This window comes from Littorina saxatilis, linkage group LG15, assembly GCF_037325665.1.
Source record: "Littorina saxatilis isolate snail1 linkage group LG15, US_GU_Lsax_2.0, whole genome shotgun sequence".
In the NCBI taxonomy this organism is placed as follows: domain Eukaryota; kingdom Metazoa; phylum Mollusca; class Gastropoda; order Littorinimorpha; family Littorinidae; genus Littorina; species Littorina saxatilis.
This window is the reverse complement of record NC_090259.1, coordinates 7,727,156-7,753,552: the sequence shown is the minus strand read 5'-3', so window position 1 is coordinate 7,753,552 and position 26,397 is coordinate 7,727,156. Positions and strand designations below refer to the sequence as shown.

At 45.0% G+C, this 26,397-nt stretch overlaps 2 protein-coding genes across 2 annotated transcripts; one reads left to right on the top strand and one right to left on the bottom strand.

The window, feature by feature from the left end:
- LOC138948494 (uncharacterized) lies at positions 1 to 9,301 on the top strand. The gene is made up of 7 exons (XM_070320049.1): positions 1 to 131; positions 1,260 to 1,952; positions 4,053 to 4,216; positions 4,409 to 4,873; positions 5,180 to 5,295; positions 5,688 to 5,924; positions 6,507 to 9,301. Exons 2-7 carry the CDS (start codon positions 1,368 to 1,370, stop codon positions 6,893 to 6,895), a joined length of 1,956 nt encoding a protein of 651 aa, XP_070176150.1. The 5' UTR covers positions 1 to 131; positions 1,260 to 1,367; the 3' UTR covers positions 6,896 to 9,301.
- Positions 9,302 to 10,388: 1,087 nt separating this feature from the next.
- LOC138948401 (uncharacterized) lies at positions 10,389 to 23,584 on the bottom strand. The gene is made up of 8 exons (XM_070319935.1): positions 23,282 to 23,584; positions 21,534 to 21,736; positions 20,981 to 21,072; positions 19,117 to 19,845; positions 18,625 to 18,788; positions 16,419 to 16,895; positions 15,364 to 15,740; positions 10,389 to 15,059 (listed from the first exon to the last, which is right to left on the bottom strand). The coding sequence occupies exons 2-8, from the start codon at positions 21,706 to 21,708 to the stop codon at positions 13,870 to 13,872; spliced, it is 3,204 nt and encodes a 1,067-aa protein (XP_070176036.1). The 5' UTR covers positions 21,709 to 21,736; positions 23,282 to 23,584; the 3' UTR covers positions 10,389 to 13,869.
- Between the last annotated feature and the right edge of the window lie 2,813 nt (positions 23,585 to 26,397).

Sequence of the window (26,397 nt, the reverse complement as noted above, 5' to 3'; positions counted from 1 at the left end):
GCTAAAACTAGCTATGTTTGTTCGTGTGTGTGTGTGTGTGTGTGTGTGTGTGTGTGTGTGTAGACGCAGACTATCCTGAGGCGAGCAGAGTGTCAACCGCTCCCTCTATTCCGGGCACCTCCTCCTCACCGGTAAGTCTTTCAGGTGTAGATCTTTTCATTCAATTCAGTTTGCTGGATGTTTCCCTTTTTCTCACATATTGCTAATAAAAATACTATAAATGTTATTCATAACTATACAACGAAATCTGTTGCTGTAACGATTATGTACCATGCACTTCTTCTTTGTCTCTGTTATTTAAGTGTACACATTTTATATCTGAGTATTTGTGTTTTTTCATCATCGCAAAACGCGCACCTGTTATGTATTAGGGCACACTGTCTCGACAGTAGAATAACAAAGGAACAGCATCAAGTGATGACTCACATTCTCAGGTACCGTCTCGACGTGAAGTCATAAACATAGGAACCGTTAAGGGCAAATTATACCTTGCGTATAGAGTCAGCGGCATAGACGACGCACTGCAAATTATTGACGCACTGCAGATTTTCAAGCCCGCTACACGTTGTGTGAAAAGAAAACAGGCCAAGTACTCGTCATAATCCCTATCGCAGCATGCAGCGCCGCTGACTGCGCAGGTGCAATTTGCCCCTAAAGGCCCGTCCAGACACGGCCGACCCTGTCCACATTTGACTTATGCTCAAAACGGCCCCGTTGGGCGCACCGCGTCGTGCTATGATCGCGAAGCGTTATTTGCAGAAGAATAGCGCGTGTTCTAATTTCTATGACACAGACATAGAACGACGGAAATTTGACCAATCAGAGCAAACCAGAGCGATGACGTCAGCCGCTCGCGGCGCGGCAGTCGAATGCAACTGAACCTTCTTGTCAGGTGACCCGCTCCACTGATACAGCGTTGTGAAAAAAATCGTCGATGTGTGGCCACTCGGCAAATCGTTTTGTGCGTCTCACTTACTCTACACAAGTCGTATGCATATATAGACCACTCACTTCCCGCTGTTTATCAGCTGCTCTGTCTATAGAGACAGAAAAAAATTCGCTTGCGACTTCCCAGCAAGCGGCAGAACATTCCATCAAGCTGAGTTCTTGTTACATGTACTAATTGTTTGTCTGTGCGCTTAAAAGACCGTTGGGTCAGTATATTTGTGACTGTAACGTACGTATTTTTTGGGTCAATAACAAACGTTCCAACAATTTACCTTTCTTTTTTTTTGGATTTTGCTCTCTATATATTTTAGTCCAGGGATGCACAAGTGCGAAACACGCTCCGCCAGTTATGGAGAGAGCGGTGTGAAGAGTGGTACCCGGATCTGTGCCAGAAGGCCTACTTCCTGCCCCCGGTCTTCATGCACAGAACGCACTACCAGCAAGTGACGCTGTCGGGACGAGACGTCCACCAAACGCTGCCGGCCACGACGTCAGAAAAAGCCCGCGGGACATTGATGGACAAGGACGTTCGTGAAGACCAGTCTCATCAAACTGTGGTGGATTGTCTGTGGAAGCTGTCCAGGAGAGAAGTCATGTTCATCATTTCACAGCTGCAGTTTGCGAACTACCTCTGCAAAGGGTTCTCTGTTGAACATGCCGCTGGTTTTCCGAGACCTGTCGACCTGAAGCCGGAGAACAAGCACGAGGGAGACTTTGACGTCCTGGTTATCCACCCACGCTACGGTATCCTGGCTGGCGAGATCAAGGCGATCGGGGAGAACTTTTCCACAGTGTCAATGACCCCGCAGCAACAGGCTGATAGCATCGCTAACCGGATCAAGAAGGCTTGCGCGCAAATGCAGAAATCTCACGAGATGCTCAAGTATCTGGTTTGTGATCTCCCTTCCCCGCCCATGATACACACCGTTCTCATGCTGCCCTACGTCAGCAGCGATCAGTTACATGACGTGCTGCGGGACCCCAGGAATCACCAGTTGAAGGAGGTAGTGTACGTTCAGGTCCAACATACATTCCTGTCCCGTGTCAATCGTTCTGAACACCACAGATAAGTGCATGTATGGGATGAGTGCATGTATGGGATGAGTGCATGTATGGGATGAGTGCATATATGGGATAAGTGCATGTATGGGATGAGTGCATGTATGGGATAAGTGCATGTATGGGATAAGTGCATGTATGGGATGAGTGCATGTATGGGATAAGTGCGTGTATGGGATGAGTGCATGTATGGGATGAGTGCATGTATGGGATAAGTGCATGTATGGGATAAGTGCATGTATGGGATAAGTACATGTATGGGATGAGTGCATGTATGGGATGAGTGCATGTATGGGATGAGTGCATATATGGGATAAGTGCATGTATGGGATAAGTGCATGTATGGGATGAGTGCATGTATGGGATGAGTGCATGTATGAGATGAGTGCATGTATGGGATAAGTGCATGTATGGGATAAGTGCATGTATGGGACGAGTGCATGTATGGGATGAGTGCATGTATGGGATGAGTGCGTGTATGGGATGAGTGCATGTATGGGATGAGTGCATGTATGGGATGAGTGCATGTATGGGATGAGTGCATGTATGGGATGAGTGCATGTATGGGATGAGTGCATGTATGGGACAAGTGCATGTATGGGATGAGTGCATGTATGGGACAAGTACATGTATGGGATGAGTGCATGTATGGGACAAGTGCATGTATGGGATGAGTACATGTATGGGATAAGTGCATGTATGGGATAAGTGCATGTATGGGATGAGTGCATGTATGGGACAAGTACATGTATGGGATAAGTGCATGTATGGGATGAGTACATGTATGGGACAAGTACATGTATGGGATGAGTGCATGTATGGGATGAGTGCATGTATGGGATAAGTGCATGTATGGGATGAGTGCATGTATGGGATGAGTGCATGTATGGGATAAGTGCATGTATGGGATGAGTGTATGTATGGGATGAGTGCATGTATGGGATGAGTGCATGTACGGCCTAGCTACTTTCAGTGCAGAGTAGGATAGTTTTGTTATCTTTGATGAATTGATTTCGTAAATAATACCCATGTCGAATCTTGATGAAAATGTCAAAGAACAAAAATTCTATTTACACAGACAGGAAGGGGGGGGGGGGGGGGTGGTGGTGACTTTTGGTATATGACATTGTGGATGGATTCTCGTTTCCTGTGTCTTCACGTCTGGGCAGATCTTAAAGGTGGTTGTCACACACTCAACTTCCCAACCACACCTTTCAAGTCAAAACACAAATATGTCCTCTTTTTACATTTAGTCAAGTTTTGACTAAATGTTTTAACATAGAGGGGGAATCGAGACGAGGGTCGTGGTGTATGTGTGTGTGTGTGTGTGTGTGTGTGTGTGTGTGTATGTGTGTGGGTGTTTGTGTGTGTGTGTCTGTCTGTCTGTCTGTGCGTGTGTGCGTGTGTGTGTGTAGAGCGATTCACAGTAAACTACTGGACTGATCTTTATGAAATTTGACATGAGAGTTCCTGGGAATGATATCCCAGGACGTTTTTTTCTTTTTTTCGATAAATACCTTTGATGACGTCATATCCGGCTATTTGTATATTTTTTTTTTTTACAATTTTCAGATTTTTAATGACCAAAGTCATTAATTAATTTTTAAGCCACCAAGCTGAAATGCAATACCGAAGTCCGGCCTTCGTCGAAGATTGCTTGGCCAAAATTTCAATCAATTTGATTTAAAAATGAGGGTGTGACAGTGCCGCCTCAACTTTTACAAAAAGCCGGATATGACGTCATGAAAGACATTTATCGAAAAAATGAAAAAAAAATCGGGGATATCATTCCCAGGAACTCTCATGTAAAATTTCATAAAGATCGGTCCAGTAGTTTAGTCTGAATCGCTCTACACACACACGCACAGACAGACAGACAGACACACACACACACACATACACCACGACCCTTGTCTCGATTCCCCCTCTATGTTAAAACATTTAGTCAAAACTTGACTAAACTTGTCTAGGTTCATATCATGTTTGAAAACGCGACCGCAGACTTGAGAAACCTTCTTTCCTCTGATAAATGACGTTTGTTACAGGCCCTGTGTCGGCTTGTAGGTGCTGACGTCACTGCGGACCCGGTGCCTCTGTGTCTGACGTCAGACAGTGTGAGTGATCCGGGTAACTGGTGGCAGAGATTGACAGAAGAACACAGAGAGGATCCTGCCATGACCGAGTCTCTCTACCTGGACCTTGTATCACGGTCAGTGCCAGAGTGTGTGTGTGTGTGTGTGTGTGTGTGTGTGTGTGTGTGTGTGTGTGTGTGTGTGTGTGTGTGTGTGTGTGTGTGTGTGTGTGTGTGTGTGCATACGTGTGTGTGGGTATGTTATCTATTGAATAAAAAAAATGTGTCATAGTAAATCTAGAAACAATCTTAAGTTTATGTCTGTTAAAGGTTCGGAGGTCCGGCAACCACAGTGACGGTCAACTGTCCAGTAACGCCCCGCCTTGCCCACCAGGCTGAAATTCGCACCCTTGGCCAAGGAGTGGCCGAGACAGCCAGACGTTTCGCCCCCGTCGACATCGTGCTCCACCCTAAGCAAGTGGATCTGCTCAACAACAGCGATCAAATGGTATTCATCACTGGTCCGCCTGGCACGGGAAAGACGCTTGTCTTAGTACTGAAGGGACTGGACTGGCTAAGACAAGAGAAGCACGTACACGTTTTGTGTTCCGAACCTGACGGTTTGGCGGCAACGCATCTGATTGCAGCTCAGTTGAGATCTACTGCTGACCAAAATACTGGAGGAAAAATACACCTGGAGACTGCAGAGGGTTTCCAGACTGCACTCTCAGAACTGGAGGCAGCAGTACAAGATGGCCAACTTTACATCCTCGCTGACGAGGTGTGTGCGGACAGGTTAGTGTTGTTCTGCTACTATTCAATAAACAACGCTCATCGAAGATTTTGTTAATAAATACATGGGCGCAATAGCTAAGTTGTTGAGACACCGGCCGTTGGTATGGGAGGTTCGGGGTTCGAATCTCACTCGGCAAAAAACGTATATTTGTGCACGAATATCTGATTCAGTAATAGTTGATAAAAGGTTAATTATTTTGGATTGAGCAGTCGCCTAAAGGGTATTTCTTATCATCATAGTTTACGTGGGTAATTAAGCCACTCATATCGGCGTAAATTATTTTATTTTCATATTTCGATTGACAGGGGCTTCCGCCAGCTGTGCAGCGAACTGAGTTCCAAGCTGAGAGCACTGCATGTCTGGGCGGCCAGTTTGTACAAAGAAAGGAAGCCAGCATGTCTCACAGAGTACGCACTGACAGGTTGGTGTTTTGTTTTTTTGTATCGTCCTATATTACTATCCGGTACGATGCGCGTTTTTTCCCCTACCTCAGTTCACATGGCTTTGGCCTTGCTTGAAACTAGTTTCGTTTAGGTCTATTACAGTAAAAATGTGGAAGGTTTTACAAATCTCGTCCTTTCACATTTGTTTCTTCAAATCTTGTTAAAAGTCTTCATCTCCTTTACAGAGAAACATGAATACAGAAGAAAAAAATGGGTAGCGCCGTTTTCTGTATGGCAGCTCGCTTTCCCAAGAGAGAAAGCAGCCCGAATTACCATGAGGGTAACCTCACAGGACTATATGAATCGTATCCTCATCCTTATTCTTCTTATCCTTATCTTTAAAAAGTTACAAATCTTGTCGCACTAACAGAGCCACTCAGAACTCCGCCCAACGTAGTGCAGGAAGTGAAGCTGTCGGCATACATCTCTCACCAGAGCGACGTCCACTCCTACACACTTCCCCCTGGCCCCCCGCCTACACCCGGGCCTCCTGTAGAAAGTTGTTTCCATGACGGCCCTCGCCACAGCACGGGCGCTACGTATGACTGTATGCAGTGCGGGAGAGACATTGCCAAAGTACTAAAGGACCTCGGCGTTGGTCAGCCAGGTTTGTGCTGTGCAGTGCTGTGCTGTCGTGTGTGTGTGTGTGTGTGTGTGTGTGTGTGTGTGAAGCTTTCATTCCCCCGTTACTCTAGTTACACCCCCGGTATAGGGGTGTGTATAGGTTTCACTCGATGTGTTTGTGTGTTTGTGGCGGTGTTTGTGTTCGCAAGTAGATCTCAAGAATGAACGGACCGATCGTCACCAAACTTGGTGAACAGGTTCTATACATTCCTGAGACGGTCCTTACAAAAATTGGGACCAGTCAAACACACGGTTAGGGAGTTATTGGTGGATTAAAATTATACAACGACTTATAGACGGACACCCCCGTTGGTCAAAGGGAAATAACCATTCTCACTGCCACCAACTGAGAAGGTTATTTCCCTTGACGGGGGTGTTTTTCCTATCAGAGGAATTTCTTGTTACTTTTATTCTGAGAGTACAATAAAGCTACAATCGTCGGTGTTCACAAATGTACGTACAAAGTTTGCTCACTAGTGACTGAATGTATATCATTAACAAGGAAATATTAGTATTATTGTCGAATTCACGTCACGTTCTCGTTACGATCGTCGTTTCTTTTCAGCTTCAGCAGCGTCGTCAAGTTTGCCTGTCGAGTGTTCGTTGAGGTTCCAGGACGTGTTTATACTGACCCACGGACAACAGCTGCTGGAATCGCGGCCCGCTACGTCAGCCATGAAACTGCGTCCAAGCGGCCTTCTGCTGGGTCTGAGGGAGGCTGGATTTCCTTACACAGTTCTAGGGGACAGAGATTCCACAGCGATAGAAGCAGTGGCCACCATGTCAGGGCCGGACAGAGTGGTGGTTGCCCAGAGTAACGCTGTCAGCGGGCTGGAGAGACCCGTGGTGGTGTGGGTGCAGGGCGATAAAGAATCACTGGACGAAGACAAGGGCAGGCTACTCGCCATGTCCCGTACCACGGCTCAGCTCATCTGGGTGAGGCGGCCTCCTTAAAAACATAAGATAATGATACACGTACAGCCTAGCGGTGACCTTACGAGAAGCAACACAACGTTTACCTGACTCTATTGTTCGAAGCATTATGAAGTCGTCTCGAACTAACTTTCGCTTTTGACTTCACAGGTATTACTTTGAAAGAGAACTCAGAACTCAGAACTTTATTGCATAAGAGACTTAGAGAGTGCCAGGAAGACTCCTCTTGGTTTTTGTTTAATAGCTGGTAATTTGTCTTTAAAGCCGCAGAGGCGCATTGCAAAACTTTGATTGAAATGAGCTCCAGATGGCCTGATCATCAGCATAAGTGTTTTTAGCATGGTGCGGTATGCTGTTTTTGATGTCGTTTATACCGATGAAGAATACCATGGATGAGATAATCCTTTTGTGATCTTGATGCTCAAACGTGCACGTCCGTCCAGAAGCACTCTTTCCTCTCATGAAGGAAGGAACTTCTTCTGCGTTCGTGGGCTGAACCTCCCCCGTGTATGACCGTTTTTACCCCGCATGCTGGGTATTTTCGTGTTTCTATAACCCACCGAACTCTGACATGGATTACAGGATCTTTTCCGTGCGCACTTGGTCTTGTGCTTGCGTGTACACACGAAGGGGGTTAAGTCACTAGCAGGTCTGCACATAAGTTGATCTGGAAGATCGGAAAAATCTCCACACTTAACCCACCAGGCGGCCGCGGCCGGGATTCGAACCCTCGACCTTCCGATTAAGAGGCCGACGTCTTACCACCCCGCCACAGCGCCCGTCTAAGGAAGGAACTGATCCAGACTCCCTCCTACTCCACTATGACGTACCTTCAGCAGCATACCCTCCCTCCAAACTCTCTCAAAGGCTTTAGAGAGGTCAAATAAGACACCAACCACTTTTTTTTTCTGTGCACCATGATAACTTGCTCAATACGGAATTCTGTTCAAACATTTCATTTGTGAGAACAACGAGCGCATGTTTTAGAACACTTTAAAAAACGTGCTGCGTCAAAAGAAGAGGCCCCTTATGTACCCCATCTCAGCCTTAAAGTGACACAGGCTCTCAGGGAACTGTCTGCGTCAAAAATGATGAAATGCCCAACGGGTACATTGAGTTTATTGATGAAGAAATTGAATCATTCGGTAAAAATTGAATAAGGTAAACAAACAAGTAGGCATGCTTTGTAGCACAGCTGTACTCATGGGCATAGTAATGTTGTTTGCAGTGACCTTTTTTGTAGTGACATTCTTTGTAGTGACATTCGTTGTGCTGACAGGAAGGTAAGACGGAGAGAGATCTTCGCCTTTGCCTGCCAGCCAGTCAGGTGCATTGAAGACATTGGTGAAATTAGAATTATTTGGTAACAATTTACTGAGGTAAACAAACAAGTAGGCATTCTTTGTAGCATAGCTGTATTCATAGGCATTGTCATGTTGTTTGCCGTGGTATTCTTTGAAGTGACATTCTTTGTAGTGACATTCTTTGTAGAGACATTCTTTGTAGTGAAATTCTTTGTTTATTCTTTGTAGAGACATTCTTTGTAGAGACATTCTTTGTAGAGACATTCTTTGTAGAGACATTCTTTGTTTATTCTTTGTAGTGACATTCTTTGTTTATTCTTTGTAGTGACATTCTTTCACTTTGTGCTAAAAGGAAGGCAAAACGGAGAGAGATCTTGGCCTTTATCTGCCAGCTAGTCAGGTGAAGGTACAGTGAAGGTACATCTTTTGCAGAGATTTCCGTCCAGAGTTTCTTCTTCTTCTTCTTCTTCTTCTTCAGCGTTCGACGATGTGTCCAGAGTTAAACCCAGAGGAGAAAAATAACACAGTAAAATCTCAGTTTCACTTCAAATGATTTTTTTCTGAGAAGTCTACATGATATGACAAAGTGCTGGGCTTGAAAGTCAGTACTGTCGACAAACAACACAAGCTAAGAATTGTTGATCAGAATGATAAGCCCCCCCCCCCTCCCATTAATGTTTTGTTCCAATGATGAGGCGAAACAAATTTGAAACGGTAGGTCGGTTACTTTTTTGTTTTGTGTATTTACACAATTTACTTCGAATTAGTTTACTGAACGTGCAAACACACACGTAACCACAGACAAACAGGCGCTAGGCGCAAGGTCACACGTAGCCACAGACAAACAGGCGCTAGGCGCAAGGTCACAAGGTCACAAGGTCACACGCACGTGCAGACACACCACTAACACATTTCAAAAACAGCAGAACATATCAGACATATCTTGCAAAAAGACGTAGGTTTAAATCACCAGCCTGTGTAGTTAATTTAATAGTAATATTTTTGATAATTATATAATGTATTGAACAAATGTGATCTGAACTGGTGTTTAATGTGGTGATTTATACTGACTACTTTATTCTAAGGCCGTATTTTAATGTTTTATATTAAACTTAAATGGAATGGGAGTGTGTGTGTGCGTGTGTATATGTGTGTGTGTGTGTGTGTGTGTGCGTGTGTGTGTGTGTGTGTGTGTGATAATTGTGATTTGATATGAAAGTATGCTACATTTGTGATAATAATGAACTGCAATATGTTATGGTGACAATTGTGTTGGCTTTTCAGTGTGTCAGGATTTGATTCTAATTCTTATTGTGGGAGTTTTAGATTTTATTTAGAGACTCGTGCTTCTTCACCAAAAGTAACACTCTTGTGCAATATCCCTACTAAAGATAGTAAATTGTACAATGTGAAGTGAATACAATGTGAACGCGGTCAAATGTGGAGTGTGCGTGTGTGTGTGTGTGTGTGTGTGTGTGTGTGTGTGTGTGTGTGTGTGTGTGTGTGTGTGTGTGTGTGTGTGTAAGCTATTCGGTGAGCAACCTGTATTCTGTTGTGTTTGAATGTGTTGAGTGTACTAAAGCCAAGTGGTATTGCTGTGTACGTATTGCACGTGGTTCTATAAAAAATCTTATGTCTTATGTCTTGTGTGTGCATGTCAGGGAATTCGGATACTTGCCGACTTAGAGGTCCGGTATTGGCTTTTCCATGCACGGGGTTTCTACATACACACGCACAAGCACACATATCTACCCACACACTATCACGCACACATATCTACCCACACACTATCACGCACACATATCTACCCACACACTATCACGCACACATATCTACCCACACACATATCTACCCACACACTATCACACACAAGCACATATCTACCCACACACTATCACGCACACATATCTACCCACACACTATCACGCACACATATCTACCCACACACTATCACGCACACATATCTACCCACACACTATCACGCACACATATCTACCCACACACTATCACACACACATATCTACCCACACACTATCACACACACATATCTACCCACACACTATCACACACATATATCTACCCACACACTATCACGCACACATATATACCCACACACTATCACGCACACATATCTACCCACACACTATCACGCACAAGCATACGGGATGGCGACAACACGCACTCGAACAAGACACACGACACAAAACGAATTAACATTTTAAACATTTCGCTATTTAATCACTGAAAATCATCAAACATGTATGCTGTACCACAATACCTCTCATCACACAGAACACACAGTTTAGCACTGCACTAACACACTTCCATCTGAATCCTTGGAATGTTCACAACACAGTCAGGAATCTTGTAATTGAAGTCCTTGGACTGTTCACAACACAGTCAGGAATCTTGTAATTGAAGTCCTTGGAATGTTCACAACACAGTCAGGAATCGTGTAATTGAAGTCCTTGAAGTCACACAGTCCGAACGAAGCACACCTTACTGTCCTCCGACAAACACGCCCACTTCCATTAGTTTCTGCTGTCCCAGCTACATGCATTAAACTAAATACTTAATCACTCTAACAACAAGAGGCGAAGCCTTCAAGGCTCACGTAAGAAATAGACAAACAGTAACACAAACTCAATCACTCCGTCACACATACACACCCACACACACAGTAAGCTTAGGTGACACTGTGCAAGAAAGAGAGACACTAGATCTAGATCTGTCTGTCTGTAGCCTACTTACAGGGAGGGACACGACTGCCAAATAGTCTCGGCCCGCTCAAAATAACAATGACCGAGACCACACACACCACGCGAGAGAGAAAGACTACAGGGAGGCATGCCGTCATGATGCATTAATTGACGTCAAGCACTTTTGACCGTGACGTAATCTTATGCGAGCTTTATCCATAGTCTTGGATAACCACTCACACATAGACTCGGAAATGTTAAAGTTTCTACCACAGACATACACACGCACAAACACACACACACACGCACACACACACGCACAAACGCACAAACGCACAGACAGACAAAGTTACGATCGCATAGGCTACACTTCGTGAGCCAAAAACATATCATCCCTGAACTCCGTCGAAGTGACTCAGCAGAAGTGCAGTGTCATCTTCCAAGGGTAGTTTTGACTAAATGTTTTAACGTAGAAAGGGAATCGAGACGAGGTTCGTGGTGTGTGTGTGTGTGTGTGTGTGTGTGTGTGTGTGTGTGCGTGCGTGTGTGTGTGTGTGTCTGTGTGTGTGTGTGTCTGTCTGTCTGTATGCCTGTGTGTGTGTGTGTGTGTGTGTGTGTGTGTGTGTGTGTGAATAGCGATTCAGACTAAACTACTGGACAGATCTTTATGAAATTTGAAATGAGAGTTCCTGGGTATAATATACCGAAAAGTTTTTCATTTTTTTGATAAATGTCTCTGATGACGTCATATCCGGCTTTTTGTAAAAGTTGAGGCGCACTGTCACACCCTCATTTTTCATAAAAATTGATTGAAATTTTGGCCAAGCAATCTTCGACAAAGGCCGGACTTTGGTATTGCATATCAGCTTGGAGGCTTAAAAATTAATTAATGATTTTGGTCATTAAAAATCCGAAAATTGTAATTAAAATTATTTTTTTATAAAACGATCCAAAATTACGTTAATCTTATTCTTCATCATTTTCTGATTCCCAAAACATATAAATATGTTATATTCGGATTAAAAACAAGCTCTTAAAATTAAATATATAAAAATTATGATTAAAATTAAATTTCCGAAATCGATATAAAAACAATTTTATCTGATTCCTTGTCGGTTCCAGATTAAAAAAACATATAGATATGATATGTTTGGATTAAAAACACGCTCAGAAAGTTAAAACGAAGAGAGGTACAGAAAAGCGTGCTATGCAGCACAGCGCAACCACTACCGCGCTAAACAGGCTCATTGCCTTTTGCACGAGCGGCGGACTACGGTCATTGTGAAAAAACCAGTGCGTTCAGTGTCATTGTGTGAGTTCCACAGCTTGACCAAATGTAGTAATTTCGCCTAACGCGACTTGTTTTATTATAATTTATTCATTTACATTTTTTTCCCTCCCACTGTCTGTCTGTCTGTCTCCATGTCCCACCCCCATATTACCAAGGGCGGCTTCTTGACCCCGATAAGGTCAACACTTGTTTGATTTGGAACGTGACGTGTTTCAGAACTTTTTCTCGACAACTCGATGGTCGTTTTCACTGAACGATAGACATTGAAGTGATCAGAATTTCAGAGAATTGTCCTTTACTTTCACAGAACTGTCCCTGTTGAAAGACTTGCGATTATGTAACAATGCGCGAGTCGCAATGATCCAGGTAGGAATTATGCGCAGTGAATGTGACCTCTTCCAGTCTCTCTCCCTTTTATTACCTCTGTTTTCTTCATCGAGTCGTCAGGTCAGTTACGTTTTAATCTCCGGGCTGGTGCGGTGTAAACCATTGTGCATGCAGACACTTTTGCTTCTATCTCGCTAGGGGGTGAAATCTCTTTACACCCCCGGTATAGGGGTGTGTATAGGTTTCGCTCGATGTGTTTGTGTGTTTGTTTGTGTGTTTGTGTTCGCATATAGATCTCAAGAATGAACGGACCGATCGTCACCAAACTTGGTGAACAGGTTCTATACATTCCTGAGACGGTCCTTACAAAAATTGGGACCAGTCAAACACACGGTTAGGGAGTTATTGGTGGATTAAGATTCTACAAGGACTTATAGAGAAACACCCCCGTTGGTCAAAGGGAAATAAACATTCTCACTGCACCCATTCTCACTGCCACCAACTGAGAAGGTTATTTCCCTTTGACCAACGGGGGTGTTTTTTCTATCTCGAAGGAATTTCTTGTTCAAATTGTAGTCAAAGTTATCCAGTTCTCACAAGTGTCTGCTGCTTGTGTCTCTTGTTGTTTTTCTGCTAAATTGCCATTCAATGCAACCCCCGTCGGTAAGATTTCAGATCCAATGTCTAGGACACATGACTGCGTACAGCAGATTGGGCATGCTTTTCTCTTTTTTGACGATTTGCCTTTTCGCTTGTTGTGTACTCAATTCTTCATCAAAGAATGTTTATGGGAAATATCTCGCTCCACTATTTTTGAATTAATTAGAAAAAAACACAGTAAACACCAAGTTTCAAAATTTTAAATTTTTAAACCACTATTTTTGAAGTGACCGTCTAAAGATGGCGCCCATAAGTGATTAGTCACTTCCTGCGAGATATCACTTGGCTATGACGACTTCCTGCGATATATCAATTGATATAGGGTGCATGTTTGACCAATGGTTAGTTACAGTTTCGTCATGTGACCCGTAGAAACGCAATAAACTTTTATAGCGTCCCTCGCGGCGAGAATTGCCCAAGAAACGGTCATTCCTCGCCAAACTCGTGTCACTCGCCAATTCTCGCCTGTAAGAAACGGGGGACTGTTTAGGTGTATGAGCATGACTAGAAAGCTCGGCGCACTAGAATGTGAACGCACCTGAGGCGTTCCTTACATTGCGACTGGAAGAACTGTTACAACCGTTCACTGTGTTCCCTTGCCATGAGGTATTTGTCTTCTATGTTCGCACATGTGCAGTAACCGAATGAGAGAACTGGTCCAGGAAGAACCTTCAGATCACTACAACGGAAATGTTTGGTTCGGTTGTTAACTGTTCAAGGAGGCTTCCTCACCCAGATGAGCTGTGCCGTAGCGCGCGACATGGCGTTTAACCTGCCGTACTCTTGGTCCAGTGATATTGTATCGTCCTGCACCCACACCACCACGGGTCTCTCCAGCCCGCTGACAGCGTTACTCTGGGCAACCACCACTCTGTCCGGCCCTGACATGGTGGCCACTGCTTCTATCATCTTAACGTCGTCTTCATTCACCAGGGTGAGGGGAAAGCCCGCCTCCTCCATGCCGCGCAGCAAACCGCTTTGAGCTGTGAATGCAATGCCAGGGTGAGATTCCGGCAAACCGCTTGGAGGCGAGGATGCAGTTCCAAGCCGCGATTCCGGCAAACCGCTTGGAGGCGTGGATGCAGTTCCAAGCCGCGATTCCGGCAAACCGCTTGGAGGCGTGGATGCAGTTCCAAGCCGCGATACCGGCACACCGCTTGGAGGCGTGGATGTAGTTCCAAGCCGTGATTCCAGCAAACCGCTTGGAGGCGTGGATGCAGTTCCAAGCCGCGATTCCGGCAAACCGCTTGGAGGCGTGGATGCAGTTCCAAGCCGCGATACCGGCAAACCGCTTGGAGGCGTGGATGCAGTTCCAAGCCGCGATTCCGGCAAACCGCTTGGAGGCGTGGATGCAGTTCCAAGCCGCGATACCGGCAAACCGCTTGGAGGCGTGGATGCAGTTTCAAGCCGCGATTCCGGCAAACCGCTTGGAGGCGTGGATGCAGTTTCAAGCCGCGATTCCGGCAAACCGCTTGGAGGCGTGGATGCAGTACCAAGCTGCGATTCCGGCAAACCACTTGGAGGCGTGGATGCAGTTCCAAGCCGCGATACCGGCAAACCGCTTGGAGGCGTGGATGCAGTTCCAAGCCGCGATACCGGCAAACCGCTTGGAGGCGTGGATGCAGTTTCAAGCCGCGATTCCGGCAAACCGCTTGGAGGCGTGGATGCAGTTCCAAGCCGCGATTCCGGCAAACCGCTTGGAGGCGTGGATGGAGTACCAAGCCGAGATTCCAGAAAACCGCGTGTAGTCATGGATGCAATGCCACGCCCAGATTCCAGCAAACAGCTTGGAGTCGTGGATGCAGTGTCAAGCCGAAATTCCGGTAAGCCGTGGTCGCCGGTCAGTATGAAGACGGCACGGCAACGTAGGGGAACTTGTTTTGAGGAAGTAGATGTAGGATTCTCTGGTGCAGTCGAAAGAAAACAAATGGAATTAATTACACATAGACTCAGAAAACTGTATTAACTTTTGAGCAAGTATTTCCTAAATTATTGGCTGAATCTGAACATTCGAAATAGTCATCCCTGTCCAAAAAAACAGAAAGTCTTTCTCTCTCCCTCTCTCTCTTTCTATCTGACATTTTCTCTGTCACACACACACACACACACACACACACACACACACACACACACACACACACACACACACACACACACACACACACACACACACACACACACACACACTCAATAACTGAAAGTCCAAACCTGATGAGCAGACCCCAAGTTCCATCAGTGTCTTGGCAATGCGTCTTCCACACTCCTCACACTGGTACGGTGTGTCCGTGCTGTGTCCATCTCCTTTGTGCAACAGACTTACAACAGTAGGGCCTGCTGCAGGCAAAGGACCAGGCGGTTTTGTGTAACTGTGAACCACTCCCTGATTCATGTACCCGGAGTGCTGGATCTCATGTGTTACTCTGGGCGGCGACCTCAGCGGCTCTGTCATGACGAACTCTTCGAAGAACGGCGGGCCTATCCCATGGTAAACCGAAGCTGCCCAGAAATGAAGGCCTTTCACTCGCCGTGTTAGCTCGGCACAAAGGGATCTGAACTTAGTGGCCGACTTGCTCCTGAAATTGCGGCTGTGAGAAAAAACAAAACAGAAAGGTTCCCTAGTAAACAAGTGTTCACTCTTTTCAACAGATGAACGAGCTTCTACTTCACTATGTATAAAAAAAAGACACCTCTGCAAACAAATTCTTGTGACAAGTTTCGTATATCCCAAATAAAGCATTCATTCCCGTGTCATTCCAATCAAACTTCAGATGCCATTTAGGCTTACCCAATTTGTTTGTCAGGCAAACTTTTCGGATTAAAGATATCTTTTTAAAGGGATCACGTGACCGCCGCTCAAATAAGGGTACCCCCAATATTGAACTGACAAAAACGTAGGGTGTAAATAAAAGAAATGGACGTAAATTCACAAGAGGCTGAACTTGGCAATTTTTATTTACGAAGAGAAAGACAAATGAATTATCTACCAAGAACTGTTTTGATTAGCTATCTTGTGTATTTCTTGTGTTATACCATTCATACTAATGCACGTGTCGAGTGCATGAGAGGCCGAAAACATAAATTTTGAGGGGTACCAGGACAAAAAGCGCTGTATTTCAGCAATGACACTTTGGATTGCTTTGACATTTTCAGGATCTTATGCCTGCATGTGAGACGAACTTCGGATCGTTACAAGTATTTGTTCAGATGTTATGAAATGTTCCATAAAGAGTACACATATCTATATTATTCGCAAAACAACTGACCTCGTGTAGACCTCGTCTGCTATGAGGTAAAGTTCACCATTCTCTGCCAGATTCTCCAGCTCTGTCAATGCCTCTTGGTCGTCTTTCCTCGTCAGATCGCAGACACACAAACTGATTCTGTCCTTACTGTCATCCCTTGCTTCTTTAAGCTGAGCGACAATCATATGCGACGCTGCAAGACTGTCTGGTTGTGTGCTGACAACGTGAACCCATTTTCCTTGCCTGAGCCACTCCATCGCCTTTAAAACTAGGACGATAGTCTTGCCAGTACCAGGCGGCCCGGCAACGTACAAAAACGGTTGTTGTTTATTGAGGAGAGCAACTTGCTTAGGATGGAGCATCATGTCTGAAGGGGCAAACCTTCTCGCTGTCTCGGCCACTCCGTCGCCGGTGGACCGTAGCGATGACCGCTGGCTAGCTGCACGCCGAGGCAATGACGGACAGTGCACCGTCACTGTAGTTGCCGGTCCACAGAACCTGAACCAATGCAAGAAAATAACACGTGAGTTATAGATGCCTGCCTTCACCGTGTAAAAAAAGGTTAAACAAAAAGTAAAGGTATTCCCATAACCATTATTTGATCGTAGTAGAGTGAGATGTTAGAGATATGCTAAAGGCATAATAAGCCTCCCGTGAACCATCACAGAGCTCCCCGAGCGTCCACATACAGTACAAGCATACTTCCATTTAAACGCTCACCGAACGGGAACATCCTGGCTGCTTTCTGTCGAGCGTGAGAAATTTTCAAAGAATTTATTTTCGTGGACTTGGCCCTTTACAACAATGGCGCCTCGTTTTGGTGCTGGACGGCTGTTATGAATATCCCGGAAATCACGCCCGGACAATAAGCCTCCCGTAAACCATCACAGATACTGTCAGGCTTTTACACACAGAACAAACACCCTTCCATTTGAACGCTCACCAAACGGGAACATCCTAGGTGCCCTACGTAAAGAGCGAGCAATTTTTAAAGAATTAATTTTGCAGATTGTCTCGAACACTTTTTGGACCCATCCTGAACTCAGGTCAAAAATGAGTTACTTCCCTTAAACTGGCGATAGCCGTGGATCGATGATTATCAGAATGTTTTTGGACCGTGGTGCGTTTTTGCGCTAGACCTAACTTTTAAAATCTAAATAATAAATTGACAGCTTGTTACACAAACATTCTTTAATCATAAAAGAATTCTTTTTTCATCAAGACAAGATCAGTGCAATTCGAAGTTGTGAAAGTTTGAAAAAAGAAAAGCCCGGAAGCAGGGTCACGCAAGGGTCGTAGCAGACGACGGTTTATGCGGCACATCGCCGTTCCTCTCAACAGTGAAAAGCCATCGCTAGAGTTCTTGTGAACCACATCCGTTTGTTTCGTGCATGAAAACGTGCTATTGTAGATAAGCCTCACATCGAGTCGCATTCAAATGACTAACTGACGACTACATTGTGAAAAAGGGAAACTGGATCACACGGGTTCACGATGGCTCAGGGGTAAGATAAACAACGCAAAAATAAATTCTTTGAAAATTGTTCGCTCTTTACGGAGGGCACCTAGGATGTTCTCAATCGGTGAGTGTTTAAATGAAAGGGTGTTTGTACTGAGTGTAAAAGCCTGACCGTATCTGTGATGGTTTACGGGAGGCTTACTGTGCCTTTAACTACACTAGGGTCAGCTTTGTGAGGGCGGTGCTCACTCCTCTCCCTCGCTGTCTACACTAGGGTCAGCTTTGTGAGGGTGGTGCTCACTCCTCTCCCTAGCTGTCTACACTAGGGTCAGCTTTGTGAGGGCGGTGCTCACTCCTCTCCCTCGCTGTCTTTGCCTTTCCCGGGCCTAGATATGGTCAGGTACCCATTTCCAGCTGGGTGGACTCGAAAGCGTTTGGAAAAATCAGATATTTGTATTTGCCCCGTGGACACGATGATGTTGACCATGCGTTTCCATGGGATACAAGAATCTCTCCGATTGGACACATACAAAAAATGCTCCCTGTGCAGGGAGGTTATATTTTGCTAAAATGAATGTGTGTGTGTCGCACACAAATGATATTGTCAGATCACAGCTAACATTTATTTTGAAGACTTAAACTGGAAGTAAATTTACATACGAAAAGACTAGAAGAACTCAGAAAGCCGGTTTTTGAAGAGGACTGTCTTAAATCGGGGGTTTTAACGGGTAGGAGGAAGGGGGCGGGAGGTGTTACCATTGTACTAACCTTGCTACCAGGTCCAGATAGACAGAGTCAGACATGGCAGGGTCTGTGTCTGATGACGTCACAACACGTGACCACCAGGGGCCGGGGTTTTCGAGGTCATCTGACGTCAGACACAGAGAGCCGGGGTCCTTACAGCTGTCCACACCAAGTACTTCGCACAGGTCCTGTGAAAACAATAATCAGCATGTATGTATATTTCGCTGAATAATTGCACCTGCTTGGGCTGGATGGTACGCGCGTGCACACACACACGTACACACACACACACACATACACACACACACACACACACACGATTAAACCAGAAAGACATCAAAAGAGCAAGAAGGATATAAAGACAGGAATACCTCTCTCTCTCTCTCTCTCTCTCTCTCTCTCTCTCTCTTTTTTTTATTAAATTATTTGATTCATTATTCTTTATTCTGTACAGTTAAATTGTTTCCCAAATACAAAAAACTCATTGTGTAATCAAACGTCCGCGTCTCATCTGACCTTTCTGGTTTGTTCGCAGCCAGACAGAGCACTGCTGAGTTGGGACGCAGTGATGTTGGGAAGCATCAACGTGGTTTGTATCCTGACTTGCAGGTAGCCATCACAGGGTACGATGAACTTTAGCACGTCACGTGACTTTGTCAACTGCTTAATTGCCCCTTTCACTCTTTTAATTAAAATGGCGTCTTGTTCTTCTGACGACAAGGATAAAAAAAAGCTGTCTCCAACAGACTTGATCTCACCAAGCAGGACGCCATACTGTCTATGGATCACGAGGATGTCAAAATCACCCTGGTCCTTATTCTGGGAAGCCAGCACCGGATCGTGAGGTCTCGGGAACAGCCTAGCTGCTGCCGCGTACGCAGGCTCACCAAGATAATTACCAAACTGCAGCTGAGAGATCACAAACATAACTTCATGTTGCAGCTTCTGGAGACTGTCCAGGACATTCTGGTGGGCTCTATCATCCCTGACGTCTTTATCCAGAATGCCACCAGTGACTTTGGGTACAGTGAGAGGCGGGTTGATCTCAAGAACTTTATGTCCCGCTGCCTGTATTTCCGTCAGCTGCATCCTATGCATGAAAACGCTCGGCAGGAAATAGGTCTGCTGACAATATTGTGGGTACCACTCCTGCACTCTCTTTTGCCAGTTTAAAACATCAGGATGAGGATGCGTCCGAAATGTGCCTTTGCCTTGCTCGTCGTCTTTATACTCAGTTAATCCTTTCTGAAACAAATTGAAATACAATATGGGTAACATTATCTTCTTGCGTGTAAAAATATCACTCTCTCTTGCCGGCCTACAACATCAGGATGAGGATGCGTCCGAAATGTGCCTTTGCCTTGCTCGTCGTCTTTATACTCAGTTAATCCTTTCTGAAACAAATTGAAATACAATATGGGTAACATTATCTTCTTGCGTGTAATTGTTAGGCTACAACATCAGAATGAGAATGTGGCCGAGATATGCCTTTGCATTATTCGCCTTTATATTCTGTAAATCGTTTCTCAAAGAAATTCAAATACAATACATTATCTTTTTTGCGGGTAAAAAGATATATCCATATCTGAAAAGCCAGTAAAGGAGTGAAAACCAAGTATCTTCTTTCGAGTAAATGTGCAGCATGAATCTGTTCTGACCTTGGTCAAACTAAGATAAGGTTATAGGTTCAAAGGTTTACAAAGATGTTCCCACAAATATATAGCAAGGGAAAGAGTAGAGAGTACCCGTAATGTGTGTTTTTGTGGCATCGTTTGTTATTATAGTCATGGTCAAAACAAATGTATTGCCCTGAAACATTTCATACAAGTCTGACGGGTCTGACGGGTAATTTTTGTTGATGTTGTTTTGCGTTGTTGGTTTTTTTGGACACAGCAATGGTAAGGTAAATATTAACGTCTGGACATTCCCCTCTTACACTCGATCTAAACAGAATTGAACACATTTTGAACACATTCCGTAACAAGGGTTGAACACTTTGTGACATAGTACACAGTTCTACTAGCGAAAGAGGCAAACATAATAACTAACAAAATACAGTTAGGCTCACCATATCAGACCTGGTCCCGCTTTCACGTGAGATACGAACATCCTTCAACTTGGACACATACCAAGCATCAATATCCTGTCTACTTCCTGTGCGTAGTGACAATTTTTGACAATTTTTTTTCATAAAAATCCACCAGTGTCCATTTAGAAATTAATTCATCAATAACGTCCCACTCTGCAGAGAGCGACTCCAGGCGGTTTATGTATTGTATGTGTCCAAGTGGAGGGATGGTCTCATCCGATGTACAGGCTGGTCAGATCTGAACTGGTCAGTCCAATTGTTGGCACGGGAAGGAGTGTGTCTTTAACTCACCTGCGGCGTGACCGGTCCCTCACTGACAGTTGCTGGGGGTGATAATGAAGATTTCTTGATGGCAGATGTATCGGTGACTTTGGATGGTGCACCTGTGTGAACAAAACGACAAGAACTATAGAAAATACTTTCTCCGTTTCTTTTTTATTCCAGAACTTGCACGACGCATGTACACGCCCGAACGAATTCATATTCGCACGCACACACGCACGCACGCACGGACACACCCTAACACACACACAATCGCGCGAACGCACAAGCACGCACGTACACGCAGAGAGAGAGAGAGAGAGAGAGAGAGAGAGAGAGAGACAGAGAGACAGACAGAGACAGAGAGAGAGAGGCCCCAGAAGGTGTAAGCCTTCAAATGTAGAGGTATGATTAAATTTGCCGTGATTGGATGGGGCTGGGTTGAGTTGCGGGGTGGGGGGGGGGGGGGGGGGCGGAGATTGCGGTGGGGTGTAGGGTGGGAGGGGAGTGTAGAGAGAGCCAGGACGCGTATGTTTATGATCGCACAACATACATGTACAGTGCATAGCCACAGTTAGCCTACCCGAGAGTGACGCTGAAAGTGAAGATATCTCTGAGTGCTGATCACGCTTAGGTCGCTGTGACACTGGCTCTGATTCTTCCTCATCCTCCTCGGACTCCTCCTCCTCCCTCTCCTTAGCCCCATGGCCCCGCCTTGAGTGACGCCGTTTCCGCTTCCGTTTTCTGTGTCGTGTCATGGTCACCGAGGTAGCTCAGCTGTCATTGCTTATTTGAGAACAACAACAATATCAATGTCATCATAAACACCAACAAATATCCGCAGAGATTACCACCACCTACCTTAGAAGTAAACATAGTACATAAACAACATCAACCGACAACGTACAGCGACAAACAAGTAACACCACCATCACCACCACCACCAACAACAACAACAACAATAACAACAACACCAACCAACAACAACAACAACAAGGACGATGACGGCAGCACAAAAACAAACCAAACCCGGGCCAAACAAACAAAATCAGAACAAATGTTTAAAAAGACAAACAACAACGACGACACAACAACAACAACAACAACAACAACAACAACATCATCAACAACAACAACAACAATGGTATACACCATTGGTCATCGCGGACATGGTTCATCATCAGTGTTGTTTGAGATCTGTCACAAGGTTCATTTGTCTTCGCCCCTGTGCAATTACATGTTCCGTATAATGACTGCTCCCGCGTGAGTACCAATGAACCCTCCCCTCTTTGCACAGTACGACTCCTTTCTTTGTCTTATCAAATATACCTTGCTGGATATAGGGGGTTTGTATTTACAAACGTCAGTAAAGTGTATTGTTTTTGTCGGTTTGAAACCAATCGTCCAAGCTTGTAAACAAACGATGAATTAGAAGTTAGCAAAATAGAAGGGCTGCAAAACTTGTATACGAGGAATGAAGAATCAACAACATTTGATGAGAAGCTGAAAATCAATGGCTCATGAATATCCCGGTACGACTACTATAATGTTTTCACTAGGATTGCTTAAAATAAGCAGTATGCTTGAGTGAGAATCCTAAATGCCAGATGTTGTATATGTCACGACACCAACAAATCGATTAAAGTTTTGTTTAAACCAATATCGCCGATACTATGATCAGTGTTGGATTCTGTGCATTCTTCAATTTCTTGTCAAAGATTGTATGAACAGTAACAATTGTGTAATGTTCTCTTCTCTCCGAGTCGTTGTCACCCTCTCCCTCCCACAAATGATAAACTTTAACTTTTGCTACTTTTCTGACACTGTGATTGTTCAACCTTTCACCGCACCGTAACTATAATAATCACAGCCGCCCGTCACTCAGTGTGACGCGCTACTGGCAGATCTTCACACCAGTGTTAATTAGTGTCATGCAATTGTTGCAGGCTGATAAGCTAACCTTTAAAACTCTGTTGCACAAATACCGTGATAACTTACAGGTAAAAAGTAAAGAGAGGAGAGAGCTAGATACAGGCTACTTTCTTTGTACATCCGATGTATCTCTTCAAGGCGCGTGGTTTTGGGAGCTGAGCCAGTAATATTGGGAATTCCCGTTTGACTGGATGCACTTTGCCCACAGCTTCGCTTATGCCTTGGAAAATGTCTGTAAAATTTGGATCTGTAAGATCACTGTGTGGTCGGTACGGTTCGCCATTGGCACTAATACTCCCCCCCTCCCCCCGTCTCCACCACCCCGACTCCCATCACTGCACTGATCAGTGAGCCGGTCAGCATTCTGTAAAAAGTTGATCAATATAATAACTCACTTACCTGTTCGGTCTTTCCGAGTAGTCGAGGTTGATTTCTCATAAACCACAACAGGTTCGTAGGCCTGATATGCAGATTCAGACTGATCGAGTCACAGATGTCTCTGACAGATCAGTATAAGGTCCATGTCGTGTACATGCAGGCGCTTTCACTCCGGCCGACCTTATTCACAAGGCTTCAGCCATTTGCTACAGCGCCTACATTAGTCACAGCGAAAGAACTGACTGAGAAAAAATACATGCAAGTTATTATTCAGTGTTTACTTCCGGGGTATGCAAGTGCTGACACGCCGGCACATGAGTAGGCTACAGGTATACGCAATGCAGTGTGTGTGTGTGTGTCAGTGTGGTGTGTGTGTGTGTGTGTGGTGTGTGTGTGGTGTGTGTGTGTGTGGTGTGTGTGTGTGTGTGTGTGAGAGTGTGTTCAGTGATGTTGCTGTTTGCAAACTGAAGTCGAGTCACTGAGTATCGATCTACAACTTCATCAGTCACAACACCGCCGGCTGTGACATCCGTGAACATCTTCTAGTTTCAACAATCTGCTCGAACGTGACTTCACAGCAACAATTAACTTTTAGTATATAAAGCTAAAGATACACATATAATAAAGCATCATGCACAGAAACAAAGAAAGGCACACGGTTAGTCGAAAAAACTGTCAGTTTAGTCGGCCGCTCATGCATCTTGTGTGTGAGTGTGTTGAAAATACTAAAGTGCTGGCCATCACTGACTGACGTAGCGCATCTTAGGCCGCTCACCGATAATGTTACAAATTAGGAGATGTTGGAGGGCAGAAGAAGCACCAAGATAACTAATTAATGTAGTGCCACCGGCCGGCTACCAGTAAGTTCGTCACACGGTAGATTCGTCACCGGTCCCGGTAACTTCGCCACAGTAACTTCGCCACAGTAGTCCGAGCGCGGCTCTCTCTCTCTTCTTCTTCTTTCTTTAGACTGCCGCCTTCATCAAAGTGAAGATTCTGCAGACTTTGGAGAGAGTTGCGAAGATGATTTGCAGCTGGTGTCATCAGAACTGCCCGGGGGTTCAGTGATAGCTAGTGGGGGGAAGAGATAGAGGAGGGAGGTGGGGAGGATCAGGGGCGGGGGGAGGGGGGGTGGGGGCGGGGAGGGGTGTCTAGATCCGGGATTTGAAGGCTTCCAGAGAGGGGCTGAGAGCGACCTCACCGGCCCGGGACCTCTCTCTCCCTCTCTCTCTCCCACCTCCTTCCACCCCTCCCTCTGCTCACATTGAGTTTCTCTGCCTCCTCAGTGAGGTTGAAGTCGTGTGTGTGTGTTAGTGAGTGTGTGTGTGCGATGGTGTTTGTGCGTGTGTACGTGCGTGTGTGTGTGTGTGTTTTAGTGAGTGTGTGTGTGTATGTGCGATGGTGTGTGTGAGTGTTTGTCAGTGCGTGTGTACGAGCGTGTGTGTGCGTGCGTGCGTGTCATGGATGTGGGTGTATGTACGTCCGTCTCTCTCTCTCTCTCTCTCTCTCTCTCTCTCTCTCTCTCTCTCTCTCTCTCTCTCTCTCTCTCTCTCTCTCTCTCTCTCTCACTACAGGCTGTTGAGAACTGCTCAATGAGTCGATCTCGGGTTGAGAACTGCTCAATGAGTAGATCTCGGGTTTTAAAATAACAACGCTCGGACCAGCGGACTGTGTCGTCTGAAAACTGCTCAGTTGAGAACTGCACAATGAGTAGATCTCGGGTTTTCAAATAACCTCTCTCTCTCTCCCTCTCTCTCTCTCTCTCTCTCTCTCTCTCTCTCTCTCTCTCTCTCTCTCTCTCTCTCTCTAAAAAATGTGAATCTTGAATCTCTCCCACAAATCAAACATCTGAAAGCATAAGCTCTTTAGCATATGATAAACACCCGCCCACCCCTGCCGGTAACTTCGTCATAGGTGACGAATCTACCGTGTGACGAACTTACTGGTAGCCCACCGGCCGCGTGCTACCCGGCTGTGTGCCCGGCAAATACGGCTGGGAAGGTTCTGTCGCGGTTTAGATTTCTCCTTCCATATGAAAGAACGCCTGCCGTGATTCTTTTATCCTATCCAAAATATTATTTTTATCAGTGACATACCACCTGCATTGTAGAAACACTTTGGTTTATCACAAAGGTGCCACTGTATATTTGTTTGTGCTTTTGTGGTAAAAAGACGCATCGAAGGGAGGTAAGCGCACTTTACTTCCTGTTGTTTACGCCGAGGTACACATTTCAGTCGCAGTCAGTTGCGTTGTTTTATATATTCCTCCCAGTCCAACGAACGATTGTTTTCATTCGCGGTAAGCATTAGAAGGCAGAAGTTCTAATTTGTTTATGGTACTTGTGAATATCTTGATAACAGATCGAAAATATTCTTGAAGTTTCCATTATTCATTTTCCCGTAAACAAGCACGCCATCAACTCTTTCTTTCTCTCCTTTCGTTTTTTCATAATTTAAGCTTACGGCGTTATGCGGATAATTTACTGTTCAAGGTTGTTTGTATTGTTTTCATCTTAACATCTTCTCATTTTTTATGTTGACTTGCAGGCCGGAGTTGTGGTAAGGATCGAGTAGGACTAGGAGGCAACACCACAATCTGCGAGGATGATCGAAATCACCTGCAATGATCGGTTGGGCAAGAAAGTCCGCGTCAAGTGCAAGTATCCTTTTATTTGGGCTGTGGACTGGCCTTATGGGAGAGTACTATGTTTAAAAGTATAGTTCATTTGTTTCAACAAGTGTGTTGTTTTTGTTCTGTGTGTGTTTCTGGGTCAGGATTCGCATTAGGTGGTATGGGGTACATGTATCTCAAGGGCCGATTTTGATGTGTGCAGCGGTGTTTAGAAAATAGGCCCAGGACTCTTTTGTGAAAACACATGCACAGCATGATGTTAAAAACATGGGTGGGGTTGGTCAGATCATGGTTGCAACCTGCCTAATAGCCGACTAAAAGGCGTTGGGGGGAGGCTGCAGGTTGAAAGTGTCAGCGAGGCTGTTCCATTCTATGATAGTTTTTTGATAGTGTTTACAAAGAACGAGCCTTTCTTTAGTATTTCATGAATACGGATGCCTTGCAAATACTTTGTAAAAGGGTTATATTCGCAGTAGCTTAGTTCAAAAGATATTCTCACAGAAGG